This window comes from Rana temporaria, chromosome 2, assembly GCF_905171775.1.
Source record: "Rana temporaria chromosome 2, aRanTem1.1, whole genome shotgun sequence".
In the NCBI taxonomy this organism is placed as follows: Eukaryota; Metazoa; Chordata; class Amphibia; order Anura; family Ranidae; genus Rana; species Rana temporaria.
The window spans coordinates 537,005,762-537,024,550 of NC_053490.1; the positions used below are offsets into that span (position 1 = coordinate 537,005,762).

Consider the following 18,789-nt stretch of genomic DNA (forward strand, 5'->3'; position numbering starts at 1 on the left):
CTCGGTAACGGCAGCAGCTGCCACAACCGACATATCCATCTCTTCAGGCGACGGTCCTGTAAACGATGATGGTGGTCTGGACGGCGGATTCGCCGCGAGATCACAGTTATCGGCGTTTTGAAAGGGACAATTTATTTTTGTAATTTTTTCAAATAACCAGTTTTATTTTTATTTTATTGCATTTTAGCTTAAATATGAGATGTGACGTCTTTTTGACCCCCCAGATCTCACATATAAGAGGACCTGTCATGCTTTTTTCTATGACAAGGGATGTTTACATTCCTTATAATAGGAATAAAAGTGATCCAAATTTTTTTTATTTTTTTTAAACGGTGTAAAAATAAATAAAATAAATAAGAAAAAAATAAATACATTTTTAAAGCGCCCCGTCCTGACGAGCTCGCGAGCAGAAGCGAACGCATACGTGAGCAGCGCCCGCATATGGAAACGGTGTTTAAACCACACATGTGAGGTATCGCCGCGATCGTTAGAGCGAGAGCAATAATTCTAGCCCTAGACCTCCTCTGTAACTTAAAACATGCAACCTGTAGAATTTTTTAAACGTCGCCTTTAGAGATTTTTTAAGGTAAAAGTTTGGCGCCATTCCACGAGCGGACACAATTTTGAAGCGTGACATGTTGGGTATCGATTTACTCGGCGTAACATTATCTTAAAAAAAAAAATTGGGCTAACTTTACTGTTTTTTTTATTTTAATTAAAAAGAGTGATTTTATTTCCAAAAAAGTGCGCTTGTAAGACCGCTGCACAAATACGGTGTGACAATAAGTATTGCAATGACCGCCATTTTATTCTCTAGGGTGTTAGAAAAAATTATAATGTTTGGGGGTTCTAAGTAATTTTCTAGCAAAAAAAAAACATTTTTAAACTTGTAAACACCGAGTCTGAAAAATAGGCAAGGTCCTTAAGTGGTTAAAGACGATGTATTTTTTTTCTTATTAAACATTGCTATACCTACCTGCTCTGTGCAATAAATTGCACCGAGCGGCCCCGATCCTCCTCCTTCTCAGGGCCCGTGATCCTGGCTCCTCCCCTCTGTCCAGTGGCACCCTGGGAATCGGCACTCTCTTCTCGTTGGCTTTGATTGACAGCGTTGGGAGCCAATGGCACCCGGTTCCCCAGCAAAGCCAATGAGACTCAGAACTGAGGGGAGAGAAGAGATGCAGTGGATCAAATGAGTGCTCAGGTAAGTATGAGGGGAGGGGGGGTTGGGCAGGATTGATTGACCAAAATTGATGCCTTAACATTTTTTACCTTGCAAGGAATGCATGAAGCAGAGCTCCGCCCAAAAGTGTAACTTCGGCTTATTTGCTCCGTTTGGCACTTCTCAGGGGGTAACGGGTGCCTGTTTTTGACAGGTCCCCACTTTCGGAGACAGTGCCGCAGCGCCATCCCTCGAAAGTTCGGTCCCCTCCTCCTCCTTCCTCCGCCGCTGGGCCAAACGTCTGTGCAGTCAAAAAGCTTCACTGCCGGTTTCCCTTAGTGGAGATGGCGGCGGCAGCAGCACCCAACAGCCGATCGGATGGCAACATCGCGGGCTCCCTGGACAGGTAAGTGTCCAAATATTAAAAGTCAGCAGATACAGCTGTTGACCTTTTTTTATTTTTTATTTTTTTTTCCCCCAGTCTGAAACACCCTCTTTAAGGCCGGGCTTGACAAATGTGCTTTAAATCTAGAAGACAATGTTTAAATAACAAAGCTTTATTTTCAGGGACAAAAGCCCAGGCGCCAGGACACAACTTCAAGTCGCCATGGTGACCTGGGATTTGTGGAGCTTTGCATTAAGTCAAAGATTAGGCTTTAGAACCACTTTAAGGTCAAAATGTACCTGCTCTTGTTTGGCCCCCCCCAACCCCTCATCCACCCCCCAAAATACTAGTCCTATTTCGATCCAGCTCTGTTCCTGTCTGCAGCAGTTCCCTCATGTCTTACTTCCTCCTAAAAGGACATGGAGGCACCTGTGAGGAGAGAGCGGGGGGGGGGCACATTTTAGTTTAGGAGATATTTATGTGAATCAGCCAGTGACGTCACCAGCGCATGCGCACTGTGCTCTCAATGGACAGCATGCCCTCCATTGAGAGAGCTACGCCGCGGCTGTGACTCCCGTGCGAACCTGGAACGAAGAATGTGCAAAGATGGATCCCTTGTCAGCAGGGACAGGACGTCGCTGAAGGGATCGGTTTCACAGGGAAATCTGTCGTAATGTGCTAGTATGAGCTGCAATGCTAGCACATTATGACTTTAACCTGTGAAAGGACCAGCTATTTATTTTTATTTTCAAATGCGGTTTACTAGTTCTGTAAATAATAATAAAAATCCTTGTAGTGGAACTGTGGTTGTATTGCAAGGGTTAATTACTCATTTATGGCGGGGGGGGGGGACACAATAAAAGGAGATATACCGTATTTATCGCGGTATAACGCACTCCCGCGTATACCGCGCACCCCTAAAGTGACCCCCAATCCTGTGGAAAAAAATATATTTTTGTACTTACAGTTTTGGTGTCTTGCGCGGCGTCCATCGGCGGCCTCGTCGGGTCCGGCGTCCTTCTGCGGCTTCGGGTGTCCTTCTGCGACTTTGGGTGTCCTTCTGCGGCGGGTCCGGTGTCCTCTTCGGCGGGTCCGGCGTCCTCGCATCCTCCCCGCTCGTTTCCCGCGCCGAGTTTTGAATACTGCGCCAGCATATACCGAGCGCAGTACACTCGGGCAGGCTCGGCAACTGTCGCGCTCACGTCCTGTACGTCCAGGACGTGACCGTGGAAGAAGCAGAGACTGGCCGACTATACCTGAGTGTACTGCGCTCGGTATATGTCGGCGCAGTATTCAAAACTCGGCGCGGGTATCGGCGTATATCGCGCACCCAAGATTTTGCCCTGATTTTCAAGGCAAAAAAGTGCGCGATATACGCCGATAAATATGGTACTTATTCGATCCTCCGCTCGGGTGGACTGATCCCTGCAGCTTCCGCACCCCCACGCTCTTGAGGTGCAGGTTTCTGACACGGTCAATAGCCCTTCTCTGTATGTGGGGGACGCAGAGGGACAGTCACCTCCTGGATTGTGGGGAGGGGCAGAGAATCGGGCAAGAGAAACTGTTTTTCTTCTCCTCTGGACGAAACGCGCAAGGGTTGCTTTTTTTTTTTGCTTGGATTTGGGCTTATAAAAATAGATTATATTGGTGAAGTGCTGCAAAGTCCATTTCCCTGGATTTGTTCCAATACGCTTCGGGGGGAGGGGGGTTGGGGGCGAGCGAAATAATTACCCGGAGAAGCTTTATAAAGTCGAAAATGTCGAAATACCAATTTCCACCATTTAAAGGGTTCAGTCAATTTGCCTGAAACGTATCTGGAGCCGTATTGATTGTTTGCCATATCGAACGATCCTCTTAGATGTTTTACTAAAACGTCATGCAAACAGACCCGAGCGCTCCCAGATTAAACTGACCGCTTCCTGAACTCTGTGTCCCCCCCCCCCTCCCCCGTACTTTGCTATATTATGTAATAATAGAATACGGTGCTCCCATTTTCAGTGTGTGTCAAGAAATGTGTTATCGATCGCTTCATACACAGAGACAATAAATCTGTATTTTTTCTTCCTTCACAGAACCGAGAGCTGCAGATAATGAGGAAGCTGGATCACTGCAATATTGTCAGGCTTCGCTATTTCTTCTATTCCAGCGGAGAGAAGGTGAGCGTTCAACTTTTATCTGTCTTGTTTGGGGGTCGTTGTACCGTAATGAACACCGGCCTTACCCTTTTCTTCAGGGCTCGATAAATCAGGTCGCCATGGCGACTAGAAATAGGGTCCTGGCGACTTGGCGCCATCTGGTGGTGAGCCGTTGGTATTACAAGTTAAACAGCAATTCTAATGTCATTTTTCACTATTTTCACTGCCATCTTCTTCCCTCCAATTAGAACCCCCAAACATTATATATATATTTTTTTATCCTAACACCCTAGAGAATAAAATGGCGATTGTTGCAATACTTTCTGTCACGCCGTATTTGCGCAGCGGTCTTACAAGCGCACTTTTTTGGGAAACAATTACACTTTTTTTTTTATTAAAAAATAATACAACAGTAAAGTTATCCCCATGTTTTTAAATATTATGAAAGATAATGTTACGCCGATTAAATTGATACCCAACATGTCACGCTTCAAAATTACGTCCGCTCGTGGAATGCCGACAAACTTTTACCCTTTAAAATCTTCATAGGCGACGTTTAAAAAATTCTACAGGTTGCATGTTTTAAGTTACAGAGGAGGTCTAGGGCTAGAATTATTGCTCTCGCTCTACCAATCGCGGCGATACCTCACATGTGTGGTTTGAACGTTTACATATGCGGGCGCTGCTCACGTATGTGTTCGCTTCTGCGCGCAAGCTTGTCGGGACGGGGCGCGTTTTCTGGCTCCTAACTTTTTTAGCTGGCTCCTAGATTCCAAGAAAATTTGTCAACCCCTGAAAAGTTCTCCCACACTTATAGCAAGGCCTGTCCTGTGTTCTAATTGGTTCCTCTCAATTCCCTTCATCTTCACAATACAACCCTTTCACTGCCGGAGACATTTTTGCGTTTTTTTTTTTTCCTGGGCACATGCTTAACCACTTAAGACCCGGACCTTTAGGCAGCTAAAGGACCCGGCCAGTTTTTGCGATTCGGAACTGCGTCGCTTTAACAGACAATTGCGCGGTCAAAGAAAATTGGCGCCCTTTTTTCCCCACAAATAGAGCTTTCTTTTGGTGGTATTTGATCACCTCTGCGGTTTTTAGTTTTTGCGCTATAAACAAAAATAGAGCGTCAATTTTGAAAAAAATGCAATATTTTTTACTTTTTGCTATAATAAATATCCCCCAAAAATATACAAAACTTTTTTTTTTTTCCTCAGTTTAGGCCGATACGTATTCTTCTACCTATTTTTGGTAAACAAAATCACAATAAGCGTTTATCGATTTGGTTTGCGCAAAATTTATAGCGTTTACAAAATAGGGGATAGTTTTATAGCATTTTTATAAAAAATATTTTTTTACTACTAATGGCGGCGATCAGCGTTTTTTTTTTTTTTTTGTGACTGCGACATTATGGCAGACACTTTGGACAATTTTGACACATTTTTGGGACCATTGTAATTTTCACAGCAAACAATGCATTAAAAATGCATTGTTTATTGTGAAAATGACAATTGCAGTTTGGGAGTTAACCACACGGGGGCGCTGAAGGGGTTATGTGTGACCTCATGTCTGTTTCTAACTGTAGGGGGTGTGGCTGTAGGTGTGACGTCATTGATTGTGTGTTCCCTGATATAGGGAATCGCAATCAATGACAGCGCCACAGTGAAGAAGGGGGAAGCTGTGTTTACACTCACCTCTCCCCGTTCTTCAGCTCCGGGGACCGTTCGCGGGACTCCAGCGGCGATCGGGTCCGCGAGTCCAGCGGCCGCGGAGCTTCGGACCGGGTCATGTGCACGCGCCCACTGCTGGGCTTAAAGGGCAACGTACAGGTACATGGATGTGCCCAGCCGTGCCATTCTGCTGACGTATATCAGCGTGAAGGGGTCCTTAAGTGGTTAATTGCTTCCATACCAGGCCTATTTTGGCACTTCTCTCCAACATGCAAAAATCATAATTTTTTTGCTAGAAAATTACTCAGAACCCCCAAACACTATATATGGTTTTTTTTAGCAGACACCCTAGGAAATGGCGGCTTTTTATCTCGCACAGTATTTGCGGAATAATTTTTCAAACTCCTTTTTGTGGGGTAAAAAAACTGTTTCATGATTTAAAAAATAACAAAACAGTAAAGTTAGCCTGATTTTTTTAGTACAATGTGAAAGATGTTGTTACACCGAGTAAATAGATACCTAACGTGTCGCACTTTAAAATTGCACACACTCATGGAATGACGCCAAACTTCAGTACTTAAAAATCTCCATAGGTGTCGCTTATTTTTTATTTTTTACAGGTTACCAGTTTAAAGTTACAGAGGCGATACCTCACATGTGTGGTTTGAACGGCGTTTACATATGTGGGCGGGACTTGCGTGTGTGTTCGCTTCTGAGCGCGAGCTACTGGGGACAGGGGCGTTTAAGTATAATCATTTTTTTTTTATTTTTATTTTTTTTACACTTTAAAAAAAAAAAAAATGTGATCACTTTTATTCCTATAACAAGGAACATAAACATCCCTTGTAATAGGAATGGTGTGTGACAGGTCCTCTTTTTGGAGAGAGGCGGGGTCAATAAGACCAAGCATCTCTCCTCCAGGCTGGAAAGCATGAGATCGTGAAAAAAAAATTCACGGATCTCATGCTTTCAGCCGCGATTGCGGCTTTGTTTACATTCCGGTACCCAGGCGTGATGTCATAACATCACGCCCCGGCCTCCGACGACCGTCTGGTCACCAGTCATCTCTATTCCTCTCCGGCGCCGGCGGATTGTTTCTCCGGGTCTCTGATGGCACGGGAGAGCCCGGAGAAGCACCAGATGGCGGCGGGAGGGGGGGGGGGGGTCCCCTCCCGGGGGGGGGGGGTCCCCTCCCGTCGCCTATAAGAACGATCAAGCGGCGGAACCGCCACTATGATCGTTCTTATGGTGCACAGATACGCCGGCTGAAGAGATGGATATCTGAATGATGCCTGTAGCTGCCCCATCATTCAGATATCACCCCTGAAAGTCCAGGACGACATATGACGTCCTTGGGCGGGAAGTGGTTAAAAAATATATAATTTTAGCCCTGAAGATTACATAAAACTCCAAAACATGAGAGATTTTCTGAAAGCCGACACCCCTAGAAAATAAAAGTTTTTTTTTTTTTCACACGATATTCCAGCGAAGGTCTAAATTTCAGTAAAACAAATACACTAAAGTTCATTTTAGGGCACACAAACATAATATATTACCCAATTTTTTTTGGTCAAATATAAAAGTCGAGGTTGTGCCGGGTAAATATATACCCAACATGTCAGACCTTAAAGCAGTGCTCTTTTGGTCAGGTTCTCCTCCATCCATGGGCTGTTCCTTAGAGGAATCCTCAACCTAGTACTCCTCAGGTGGATCTTGCTTGGGCAGATCCTCTGAAGAATGGAGTCCACCTGGTTTCGACTTGGGTGAGGGGAGGCTCTGTGGCCCTCGGGTCTTTTTCCTTTCCCCAACCAGAGGAGTCTCTATTCAGGAGAGCCCCTCTTTTGGCCATTCATGGGCTGTTCCTCAGGGGAATCCTCAACCTAGTTCTCCTCAGATGGATCTCGCTTTGGCAGATCCTCTGGAGAATGGAATCCACCTGGTTTCGACTTGGGTGGACTAAGAGTTCTTTGCCCCCACTGTGTCTTCACTTGTGCTTAATCATGTTGCTTTTCCTGCACGCGCCTTTGGGGCAGGCCTTACGGCTAGTCCAAGGGTGGCTCTCATATCAGCTGTAAGGCCCACCTTGTGGATCTGCAGTTGGCACTTTTTATTATCACAGGCACCTACACCGCACATAAGGGTTGTTTTCTGTTACACACAGAGACTTGGGGGTGCGGGTTATTGGAGCCTGCCCTGATGTCAGGATGGGGGGAGGTTCTGTGGCCCTCAGGTCTTTTGCCTCTCCCCTACCAGAGGAGTCTCTCTTCAGGAGAGCCCCTCTTTTGGCCATTCATGGGCTGTTCCTTAGGGGAATCCTCAACCTAGTACACAGGAGAGCCCGGAGAAGCACCAGATGGTGGCAGGAGGTTGTGCCGGGTAAATATATACCCAACATGTCAGACCTTAAAGCAGTGCTCTTTTGGTCAGGTTCTCCTCCATCCATGGGCTGTTCCTTAGGGGAATCCTCAACCTAGTACTCCTCAGGTGGACCTCACTTTGGTAGATCCTCTGGAGAATGGAGTCCACCCGGTTTCAAATTGGGTGAGGGGAGGCTCTGTGGCCCTCAGGTCTTTTTCCTTTCCCCAACCAGAGGATTTTCTCTTTAGGAGAAGCCCCTCTTTTTGCCATTCATGGGCTGTTCCTTAGGGGGATCCTCAACCTAGTTCTCCTCAGATGGATCTCGCTTTGGCAGATCCTCTGGAGAATGGAGTCCACCTGGTTTCGACTTGGGTGGACTAAGAGTACTTTGCCCCCACTGGCGCTAAATCACGTCGCTTTTCTTGCACACGCCTTTGGGGCAGGCCTCATGGCTAGTCCAAGGATGGCAGAGGGGGCGTGCCAGACCTCTGCAGAGAGACCGCTGCTACCTTACAGAGAGCAAGGGGTCCTTCTCTGGCTGGCGGGGGACAGGCTTTTTCTCTCAGGCTGTGGCTGCTTTCTAAAGAAAACCAACTATAAGACTCCTTTCACACTGCGGGCGCCTCAGCGCTAAAGCGCCGTGCTTTACCGCTTTTTGGCCACTAGCTGGGTGCTTTTAACCCCAAAGAAGGGGGCTGTGTTTTGTTGGCACTTCCGAAACGCTCGTTTTCAGGCACTTTGGAAGCGCTGCCCATTCGTTTCAATGGGCAGGACGTTTTGGGAGCTCTAACTACAGCGCTCCCAAACCGCCCCAAGGGGTTGTAACTTTTTGTGTTTTATTTTCACCTTCATGCATCCTATGCAGTGTCCTGCCCCCCTTGTTTTACTTACCCGAGCCCCGAATTTCCGTGGGCGCGATCCCGCCTTCGCTCTCTACGGGTTCTCGGCTCTTCATTGGATAGATTGATAGCAGTGCAGCCATTGGCTCCCGCTGCTGTCAATCCAATCCAATGACGGGGGCGGGGCCAAGTCCTGCATTCGGCGGCTACGGACACTGAATGCTGGACATGGGAGCGCGCCAGCAAGGTAACCCCCTTGGGAGAGAGCTTCCCAGAGGGGGTTAGCTGATGTGGGGAGGAGCCGAGACAGCCGCCGTGAGACCCCAGAAGAGGAGGATCGGGGCCACTCTGTAAAATACGAACTGCACAGTGGAGGGAAGTATGTTATTTAAAAAATAAATAAAATGGAACCTTTAGTATCACTTTAACTGATAACGTTCCATAGGGGTTTAAAATATGAATCCGTGCGGCTTGTACATGCGGCGATACTCGTCACCATGGCAAATGGGCCTTGTGAAGCAACATGGATTTTTTTATTTTTTTTATAAAAAAAATTTAAACGCTGTGCTCAAACGCATCCGTGAGGGGTGTAGTCGTAGAAAACTATGGCGCATAGTCCACTTTTAGTCAGTTTTTTAGATGCGCACCGGTGTGAACGACGCCTCTAACGCGACCCGTCCTGCACAATTTTCCCACAGCCACGGCCTGTTCATGTGCTGCTTCGGCTCTTTCCCCCTCCCCCCTCCTCTCCTCGCTCCAAGATCTGAGCTGCGTGCAATGTGGTGGATGGGGCTGCTTCCAGCGTCTTTGAAGTCCTTGTCACATGACCCCCCATTTTAAATGCATCCTGAGTGGCGGGATTAACCCTCCCCCCCCCCCCAAGCACAGCCCCTTCCATGCGATCCAGGCCTGCTCTATGCAGCCATCGGCTGACTCTCCCGCAGCCAGCAAATATTTTCTGTGTGTATTTTTGTTCTTCCGAGTCACTGCGCGACCAAAAATATCCCCATGAGCCGCGGCTGTGACTGTGCTGCGATGCAGGGGGGTTTCTAGGAATTATCCGACTGGCTGCGCCGTGCCCTCCTTTTTACTCCTTCTTCTCAGGGACAAAACGTCTTTCTGACGGAAACAGATGCAGTGCCCTGAAATAGTACCGGGCAAGCTGTACTGGAGACCCCGCTTCTTGGGGGTCACCTCCGCCCTCCGCCCAGAATTATTGGTTCTTCTCCCACGGGAAATGTTCCTTCTGACGGGTTCGGCTTGTTTACAAAGCCGTCTTTGGACCTTAACCCCTTCAATACCGGGGGGCACTTATACACCTTCCTGCCCAGGCCAGCTTTCAGCGCTGTCGCAATTTGAATGACAATGGCGCGGTAAATAGAGCTTTCTTTTGATGGTAATTGATCATCTCTGGATTTTTTTCTTTTTCTTTTTCTTTTTTTGCGCAACAAATAAAAAAAGACCGAAAATTTTGAAAAAAATTAAAGTTTTTTGGTTTCTGTTTAAAATAATTAAGTACCTTTTATTCTTCAATGACGGGCACTGATAAGGCAGCACTGATAGGCGGCACAAATGGGCACTGATAGGTGGCACTGGTATGGGGCACTCATGGGTGGCACTGATGGGCACTCATGGGTGGCGCTGAAGAATACTGGTGGGTGGCACTAATGGGTATTTATGGGTGGCACTGAAGGATACTGGTGGGTGGCACTGAAGGATACTGGTGGGTGACACTGAAGGATACTGGTGGGTGACACTGAAAACACTGATGAGTGGCATTGCTGGGCATCACTAATTTTCTTTGTGCCATAATGGTGCCAGCCAGTGCCCATTTTGTGAGCACTGATTGGCATATGTTGGGCATGAATTTGCACATGTGGATGGCAGCGGGGGACTTGCCTGTCCATCCACATGTTAGGGGCTTCCCTGGTGGTCCTGGCGGCTTCCCTGTCATATAGCCACCCAAGTCGCAAGTGGATGGTCCCTCATCTCCAGTGCCACGATAACAAAGCACATGTACCCCCAGGCTGAAAACCTCATATGAGAAGTAGATGGTCCCGTATCCCCAGTGCCATGATAACAAAGCACATGCGTACCCCATCCCAAGCTGAAAACATCATATGACCCCTCGCATCAGTAGTTGGTCCTGAATTCCCAGTGTCACGTTAACAAAGCCCAGGCACACCTCAGCCCAGGATGAAGACATCATATGACCCCGCACATCAGGAGTATATGGTCCCTTATCCACAGTGCCATAACAAAGTGCTCATATGACCCCCCACATCAGAAGTAGATGGTCCTGAACCCCCAGTGCCATGATAACAGAGCACATGTTTACCTCATCCCAAGCTGAAAACAACATATGACCCCTTATATCAGGAGTAGATGGTCCTGTATCCACAGTGCGATTAACGGAGCACATGCACCCTCATCCCAGGCTGAAAACATCATATGACCCCTCACATCAGAAGTAGTTGGTCCTGAATTCCCAGGGTCATGTTTACAAAGTCCATGCACACCCCATCCCAGGTTAAAAACATCATATGACCCCCGCACATCAGGAGTTGGTCCTGAATCCCAAGTTCCATGATAACAAAGCCCATGTACACCCTCAGCCCAAGCTGAAAACCTCATATGACCCCCCACATCAGAAGTAGATGGTCCCGTATCCCCAGTGCCATGATAACGGAGCACATGCACCCTCATCCTAGGCTGAAAACATCATATGACCCCTCGCATCAGTAGTTGGTCCTGAATTCCCAGTGTCATGTTTACAAAGCCCAGGCACACCTCATCCCAGGATGAAGACATCATATGACCCCTCACATCAGGAGTAGATGGTCCTGAATTCCCAGTGTCATGTTTACAAAGCCCAGGCACACCTCATCCCAGGATGAAGACATCATATGACCTCGCAAATCAGAAGTATATGGTCCCTTATCCACAGTGCCATAGCAAAGTGCTCATATGACCCCCCACATCAGAAGTAGATGGTCCTGAACCCCCAGTGCCATGATAACGGAGCACATGCACCCTCATCCTAGGCTGAAAACATCATATGACCCCTCGCATCAGTAGTTGGTCCTGAATTCCCAGTGTCATGTTTACAAAGCCCAGGCACTTCTCATCCCAGGATGAAGACATCATATGACCCCGCACATCAGAAGTAAGATGGTCTTCAATCCCCAGTGCCATTATAACCAAGCCCAGGCACACCTCATCCCAAGCTGAACACTTCATATGACCCCCCCCCCCCACATCAGGAGTAGGTGGTCCTGAATCCCTGGTGCCATAATAAAGCACATGTACACCTCATCCCAAGCTGAAAACATCATATGACCCCTTAAATCGGGAGTAGTTGGTCCTGAATTCCCAGTGTCATGTTTACAAAGCTGATGTACACCCCATCCAATACCAATTCATTCATTCATCCCAGGATGAAAACATCATCATATGACCCCTCACATCAGTAGTTGGTCCTGAATCCCAAGTGCCATGATAACAAAGCGCATGTACACCCCATCCCAGGATAAAAACATCATATGACCCCTCACATCAGTAGTTGGTCCTGAATTCCCATTGTCATGTTTACAAAGCCCAGGCACACCTCATCCCAGGATGAAGACCTCATATGACCCCCCACATCAGGAGTAGACGTTCCCGAATCCCCAGTGTCACGATAACAAAGCCCACGTGCACCCACAATCCTCGGTGCCTTGACTACAAAGTGCATGCATGCCCCGTCACAGGCTGTATATAAAGGTGGCTACATTGTGGATACAGGGGACCCTGAAAGACTCTGTAACCTCCCTAAAGATGGAAACTAGGAATAGAAAAACGTATAAGACAGAATGCAAAGTGAGAGGCTACAGACAGAAAGCAAAGCGCAAACCTTGTAAGTGCTTCATTATACGGCTATGTATCACATTTCACATTCAGGGTCGGACGGTACGTCGGGTAGGTTGTGGCAGGTTTTGGTTGCAAAGATTATAAAGCTTTTCTTTGTTTTCTTAGGGAGCCGTAATCAGTAAATATGTGATTTTTGAAGACGGCTGGATATATTCTGGAATTATCTTGTCTACACTTCACCATCCAGGATAGAGGCAGGCTTTTGTGATACCGCCCTCCACTTACCCACACCCCCTTTCACCTTTGGTGACATGGGGTTAACGACCTTCTTCTACACCTTGTTTGGGCTTGGTGATTGGCTGCTTAGACCCAAGCACTGCATCCTGGGAGGAAATCCCGCCGCTTGTAATAACAGTTGAACTGAGCCGCATCGGTTGTTGTCGCAATAAAACTGACCATCCGCTCTAAAGAACGGTACCGGGGTGACCTTGTGTCCCGTTATGTTTGGAGTCATCCCCCCCCCCCCCTGTCTCCCGCTCCAGGTTCAGTCCATGTCCTGGTAACTGGACTGCCTTCTGAAAGTGCAAGTGGAGGATCGCAATGGTCGGGACTCTTCCTAGGGCTGCCATGGTCATCAATCAATCATGGCGGCTCGCACGTGTGGAAGCAATGCCCTGCTTCTAACCTGGTAGCTTTCATCACCCCGGTAAAACCCCTTGAAACGATATCAGTAATATCGGATACATTTGTTACCAATACTTCAAAAAAAGTGAAATTTCGGGCACACTGGTAATCGGTCGATCCCTAGTTTGGTGCATTGAAGTGTGTTTACTATTTTGATGGGTTTGATTTGAAGATTGTTACATTTTCCACATAGAAATGTGTGATTGACTAAAACCGGTGTTATAACCGACAGTTTCTGACTTCGTGTGATTTCATTTTGTCTCCTTTTCTCTTGCAGAAAGATGAGGTGTATCTAAACCTGGTGCTGGATTATGTCCCCGAAACGGTGTACAGAGTGGCCAGACATTACAGCCGGGCCAAGCAGGCCCTTCCTATGATCTACGTCAAAGTAAGTGTCCGTACCTTGAGTTTTGTGTCTGGAAAGAGGATTTACAATATGAAAACTTAGTATTGCACAGAATGAAATTAGAGTTTGTTAGAGACCAAATAGGATATCGCTATTATTTATGTCTCTTAAGAGTGATTAAAAGTAAAAGAGTAAGGGCTAGCATTGTTACGGCGGCGCAGCGCATCGTATTTACGCTACGCCGCTGTAAGTTAGAGAGGCAAGTGCTGTATTCACAAAGCACTTGCCTTCTAAGTTACGGCGGCGTAGCGTAAATGGGGCCGGCGTAAGCGCGCGTAATTCAAATGAGGATGAGGGGGCGTGTTTTATGTTAATTCTTGGTGACCCGACGTGATTGAAGTTTTTCCCGAACGGCGCATGCGCCGTCCATGGAATTTCCCAGTGTGCATTGCTCCAAAGTACGCCGCAAGGACGTCATTGGTTTCGACGTGAACGTAAATTACGTCCAGCCCTATTCGCAAACAACGTAAAAAATTCGAAATTCGACGCGGCAACGACGTCCATACTTAACATTGTGTGCGCCTCATAATAGCAGGAGCAACCCTACGCCGAAAAAGCCTAACGTAAACGACGTAAAAAAAATAGCGCCAGGCGTACGTAAATTTGTGAATCGGCGTATCTAGGTCATTTGCATGTTCTACGACGGAAGCGCCACCTAGCGGCCAGCGTAAATATGCACCCTAAGATACGACGGTGTAAGAGACTTACGCCAGTCGCATCTTAGGCTAATGTCGGCGTATCTTGCTTTCTGAATACAGAAAGAAGATACGCCGGCGCAGCTTTGAATTTACGCGGCGTATCTATAGATACGCCGGCGTAAATCAATGCTGAATCTAGTCCTAACTCTACTGTGGAAGTAGAGTCCAATATAAGAGAGGAAGAGGACAAAGTACCAGTCACCTGTATTGCCTGTGGTCTCCCTGCAGCTGATCTCTCCCCATTACTGACTTGTACTGTGTCCCCGTGGAGGCGGCCATCGTGGTAGAAGCAGGTCTTTGCTTCCACATGTGCGAGCCTCCAGCATGTGATTTGCTTTTACATTTCCTTTCATATAATCTAACTGGCACCAGCCGTAAACCCATGTATGACCGCTTTGTGCAGATGGCTCTGACTTTCTGTGAGTAGTGGTGAGGTCGCTCTGCTTCCGGACATTATGGCTCAGTTCACATTTTGGGATCTTGGGCAAAATCGCTGCGATTCTGCCCTTCGATCTCAAATCGTGCTGAAACGGTGTGCCCTCTTCCAATGATCAGACTTGCCCAGACGCGCCCCCTACTGCACAGCTATTCACTGGGAAGATCAGTGTGCTGCTGCCTCCCCCCCAGCTCTTGCGCAGCTGAGAACAGAGGGAATGTGATCACTTAAAGCAGGGGGGGTCTCCAAACTTTTTAAACAAAGGGCCAGTTTACTGTCCTTCAGGCTTCAGGGGGGCCAGACTGTGGAAAGTGGGAGTTGAAAATATCCCGGCATCAGTGGGAGTAAACTCTGTCCCGTTGGTTTTAACAGGAGCAATAGTTCTACATCAATGCCGTCAGTGGGAGAAATGATGCCCCGTCATTAGTCTTGGGAGGAGGAACCGTGCCCCATTGATGGTGTCAGTGGGAGGAATAGTGCCCCATCAGTGGTCTTAGTAGGAGGAATAGTGCCCCATCAGTGGTCTTAGTAGGAGGAATAGTGCCCCATCGATGGTGTCAGTGGGAGTAAACACTGTCCCGTTATTGGTTTTAACAGAAGCAATAGTTCTCCATCAATGGCGTCAGTGGGAGGAATGATGCCCCATCATTGGTCTTGGTAGGAGGAACCGTGCCCCATCGATGGTGTGAGTGGGAGGAATAGTGCCCCATCGATGGTGTCAGTGGGAGGAAAAGTGCCCCATCGATAGTGGGAGGAATAGTGCCCCATTATTGGTCTTAGTAGGAGGAACAGTGCGATGGTGTTAGTGGGAGGAAAAGTGCACCATTGATGGCATCAGTGGGAGGAACAGTGCCCCATCGATGGTGTCAGTGGGAGGAATAGTGCCCCATCATTGGTCTTAGTAGGAGGAACAGTGCCCCATTGATGGCATCAGTGAGAGCAATGGTGCCTTTTCATTGATGTCAGTTGGAGGCATAATGTCCCAAGGGCCGGATAGAAGAAAGCAAAGGGCCGCATCTGGCCCCCGGGCCACAGTTTGGAGACCACTGACTTAAAGGGAAAAAAGGTATTTATGATGTATTTTTATATCGATAGAAAAATGTTTCGGCTTTCATTTTTATTTTAAACTATTTTAAACCGCGACTTGGGATCCCACTTGTGTCGCCCCCAAGTGGCACGACATGAGAAATTACATGGAAGTGAATGGAGCCGTCATGATGCACACGACTGAAGTCGCTCCGACTTCAGAAAAGCTTCCTGTACTTCAAGGCGACTTCTAGGCGACTTGTACCCATTGATTTCAATGGGAAGTTTCCTCTAAAGTCGGATCACTGTCTAAACTGAAGCAACTTTACAGGAAGAGAAAATTAGTTTTCTCAGGCAAACCCCTCCCCCTCCCACAGAGCTGATTACTGTTTGATTGGCCACTGGCAAAGTCGCCTGTCCTGGAGGCAACTTGAAGTTGCGTTGTAAGTCGCTCCCAAGACGCACTGAAGTCATCTCGCAAAGTCGCGCTGGAAGTCGCGTTGCCCCGGTGTGAACTGCCACTTAATGGGTTGTTTTTGATTTATAATCACTAATAATATTACATTTGTGTTGATCTCTTTCTTTTCCAGTTGTACATGTATCAGCTGTTCCGCAGTTTAGCCTATATCCATTCCTTTGGGATCTGCCACCGGGATATCAAACCACAAAACCTGCTGCTGGACCCCGAGACAGCCGTGCTAAAGCTCTGCGACTTCGGCAGGTGAGTGTGTGGTGGGTGTGACCCCGTGTCCCGTTATGTGCGGATTCCCCCCCCCCCCCCCCCCAGGCTCCTCCTCCTGGTTCAGTCCATGTCCTGGTAACTGGACTGCCTTCTGAAAGTGCAAGTGGAGGATCGCAATGGTCGGGACTCTTCCTAGGGCTGCCATGGTCATCAATGACGTCAGACAATCTTTGCACTAACATGCCGATCTTTCCTCTTCATTTTCACTGATAAACTTATGGAGGTTTTCATATTTGTTAGTATGAAGAAAAAAAATGATAAAATGTGATGAAGTTGGTTATTATCGGAGTTGATTCTTGTCGTATGACTGGAATATGGCCTCAGAAAAATAGCTCTTCTCTGCTGTAATCTACAATCTTCTACATATAAGATAAAACAAAAAAATCAATAGCCCAATAAAAGATAAAATGATGAAAGTTTTTTTCTGCAGTAGTCAAGATTTCACCCGCAGTACTTTTTTTATTTTTCTGCCACTAGATGCCCTCCGTCTGATGGCCAGCATCATTCATCCCCACTTCCTTTGAACCCAGATCACCCTGGAGCCATCCCTAACCTGTGACTGGACAGTGAAAGGAGAAGCAGCGCAGTGATGAGCTCATCTTTCTTTCACTCGATCAGCACATGAATTGATTGGCTTCTTGTGTTGCTTCTTCCTCTCACATTTAAGCCCTGCATGGCATATAGCAGGGGTCTCCAAACTGGGGCCCGAGGGCCGAATGTGGCCCTTTGCTAGCCTTCATCCGGCCCTTGGGGACCTTTTGCTCCCAATGATATGAGGCACTATTCCTCCCAATGACACCAACAATTGGGCACTATTTATTCCACTAACACCAATGATGGAGCACGATACCTGCTCCTACTGACCACCAACACTGAGGCCGAGTTTATTCTCACTGATGCTTGACCTGAGGCATTTTCTACCCCCACTGGTCGGAATCCGGCCCCCCTAAAGTCTGAAGGACAGTAAACTGGCCCTTTGCTTGAAAAGTTTGGAGACCCCTGGCATATAGCGTGTATCATGTTTTGTTTTATTTTTTTAAAGCGGAGTTCCGCCCCAAAAAATTTTTTTTAAAGTCTGCAGCTATGAATACTGCAGCTGCTGACTTTTAATATATGGACACTTACCTTTCCTGGGCGCCCGCGATGTCAGCACCCGAAGCCGATCTGTCCTTCGGATGGAGGTGCCACCATCTTTGGTAAGGGAATCAGGTTCCCTACTGTGCATGCGTGAGTCGCGCTGCGCGATCCCACTGGTCCCTGCTGTCTTCTGGGACCTGTGTGTCTCCCAGAAGACAGCGGGAGGGACAGAGTAAGCGCCAGACGTGTCGTAGGTAGAGGTCGACCGATATATGGCCGTTTTGGAGAAATCGGCATCGCCCGATTTTTATCCAAATTAGACCGATATTTTACATGGCCGCTAGCGGTGCCACGGCTCCGGAGCTAGGCCGAAGCCGCGGCCTTTCCTGATGCTGTGACCGCGGCGGCAATCTGCAGGTTGCCGCCGCGGTCACAGCATCAGGAAAGACCGCGGCTTCGGCCTAGCTCCGGAGCCGTGGCCATCTTGGTACACCCTGCACCAGTGCCATCTGCCAATGCCACTGCCAGTGCCAATACCAGTGCCACCATCCAGTGCCTATTAGTGCCACCTTCCTGCCAGTGCGATCCAGTGCCACCTACCCTTGCCAACTAAAGCCATCAGTACACCTGCCAATGCCAACCAGTGCTAACTATTGCCACCCAGTGCCAATAAGTGCCACCTGCCAGTGCCTACCAGTGTCAATTAGTGCCACCTGCCAATCAGTGTCATCTGCTAGTACCATCTTTCAGTGCCATCCAGTGCAACCTGCTAGTACCAATAAGTGCCTTCTGCTAGTGCCATATTCCAGTGCCAATTAGTGCCATCCAGTGCCACCAAAAAAAATAAAAAAAAACGGCCTAAAATATCGGCCGCATAAATCGGCATCATATATCGGCCATCGGCCGCCCAGATTTCTAAATATCGGCATCGGCCAGAGAAAAACCCATATAGGTCGACCTCTAGTCGTATGTCACCGGGGCAACCTATGCCCGGAAGTTGGAGCAAATACCTGGATTACATAGGTATCTGCTCCCTCCTCCCCCCATTTTTGGGGTGGAACTTATCTGGTTGCTGTGGGCAACAAGAGTGATTTTGTAATCCAGACATGTCTAATCATTTGAGCTCTGCACTGCATCCAGGTATGACTGATGATGATATCTGAACTGTATGAGGTCACACCCAATAATGACCCCCTTTTTCTCCTTTGCCTTACAGTGCGAAGCAGCTGGTCCGCGGGGAACCCAATGTCTCCTACATCTGCTCTCGGTACTATAGAGCTCCGGAGTTGATCTTTGGAGCCACTGATTATACCTCCAGCATA

The 18,789-nt window shown here is 47.7% G+C and overlaps 1 protein-coding gene across 2 annotated transcripts in view; it reads left to right on the forward strand.

The window, feature by feature from the left end:
* Positions 1 to 18,789, forward strand: part of GSK3B (glycogen synthase kinase 3 beta) — a 136,477-nt gene that overhangs the window by 76,351 nt on the left and 41,337 nt on the right. For both annotated transcript variants that reach the window (XM_040339206.1, XM_040339207.1), the window contains exons 3-6: positions 3,620 to 3,703; positions 13,360 to 13,470; positions 16,239 to 16,369; positions 18,684 to 18,789. The exon at positions 18,684 to 18,789 is cut by the window's right edge and continues 1 nt beyond it. In XM_040339206.1, coding sequence (XP_040195140.1) covers positions 3,620 to 3,703; positions 13,360 to 13,470; positions 16,239 to 16,369; positions 18,684 to 18,789 — 432 coding nt within the window. The remainder of the gene's footprint in view (positions 1 to 3,619; positions 3,704 to 13,359; positions 13,471 to 16,238; positions 16,370 to 18,683) is intronic.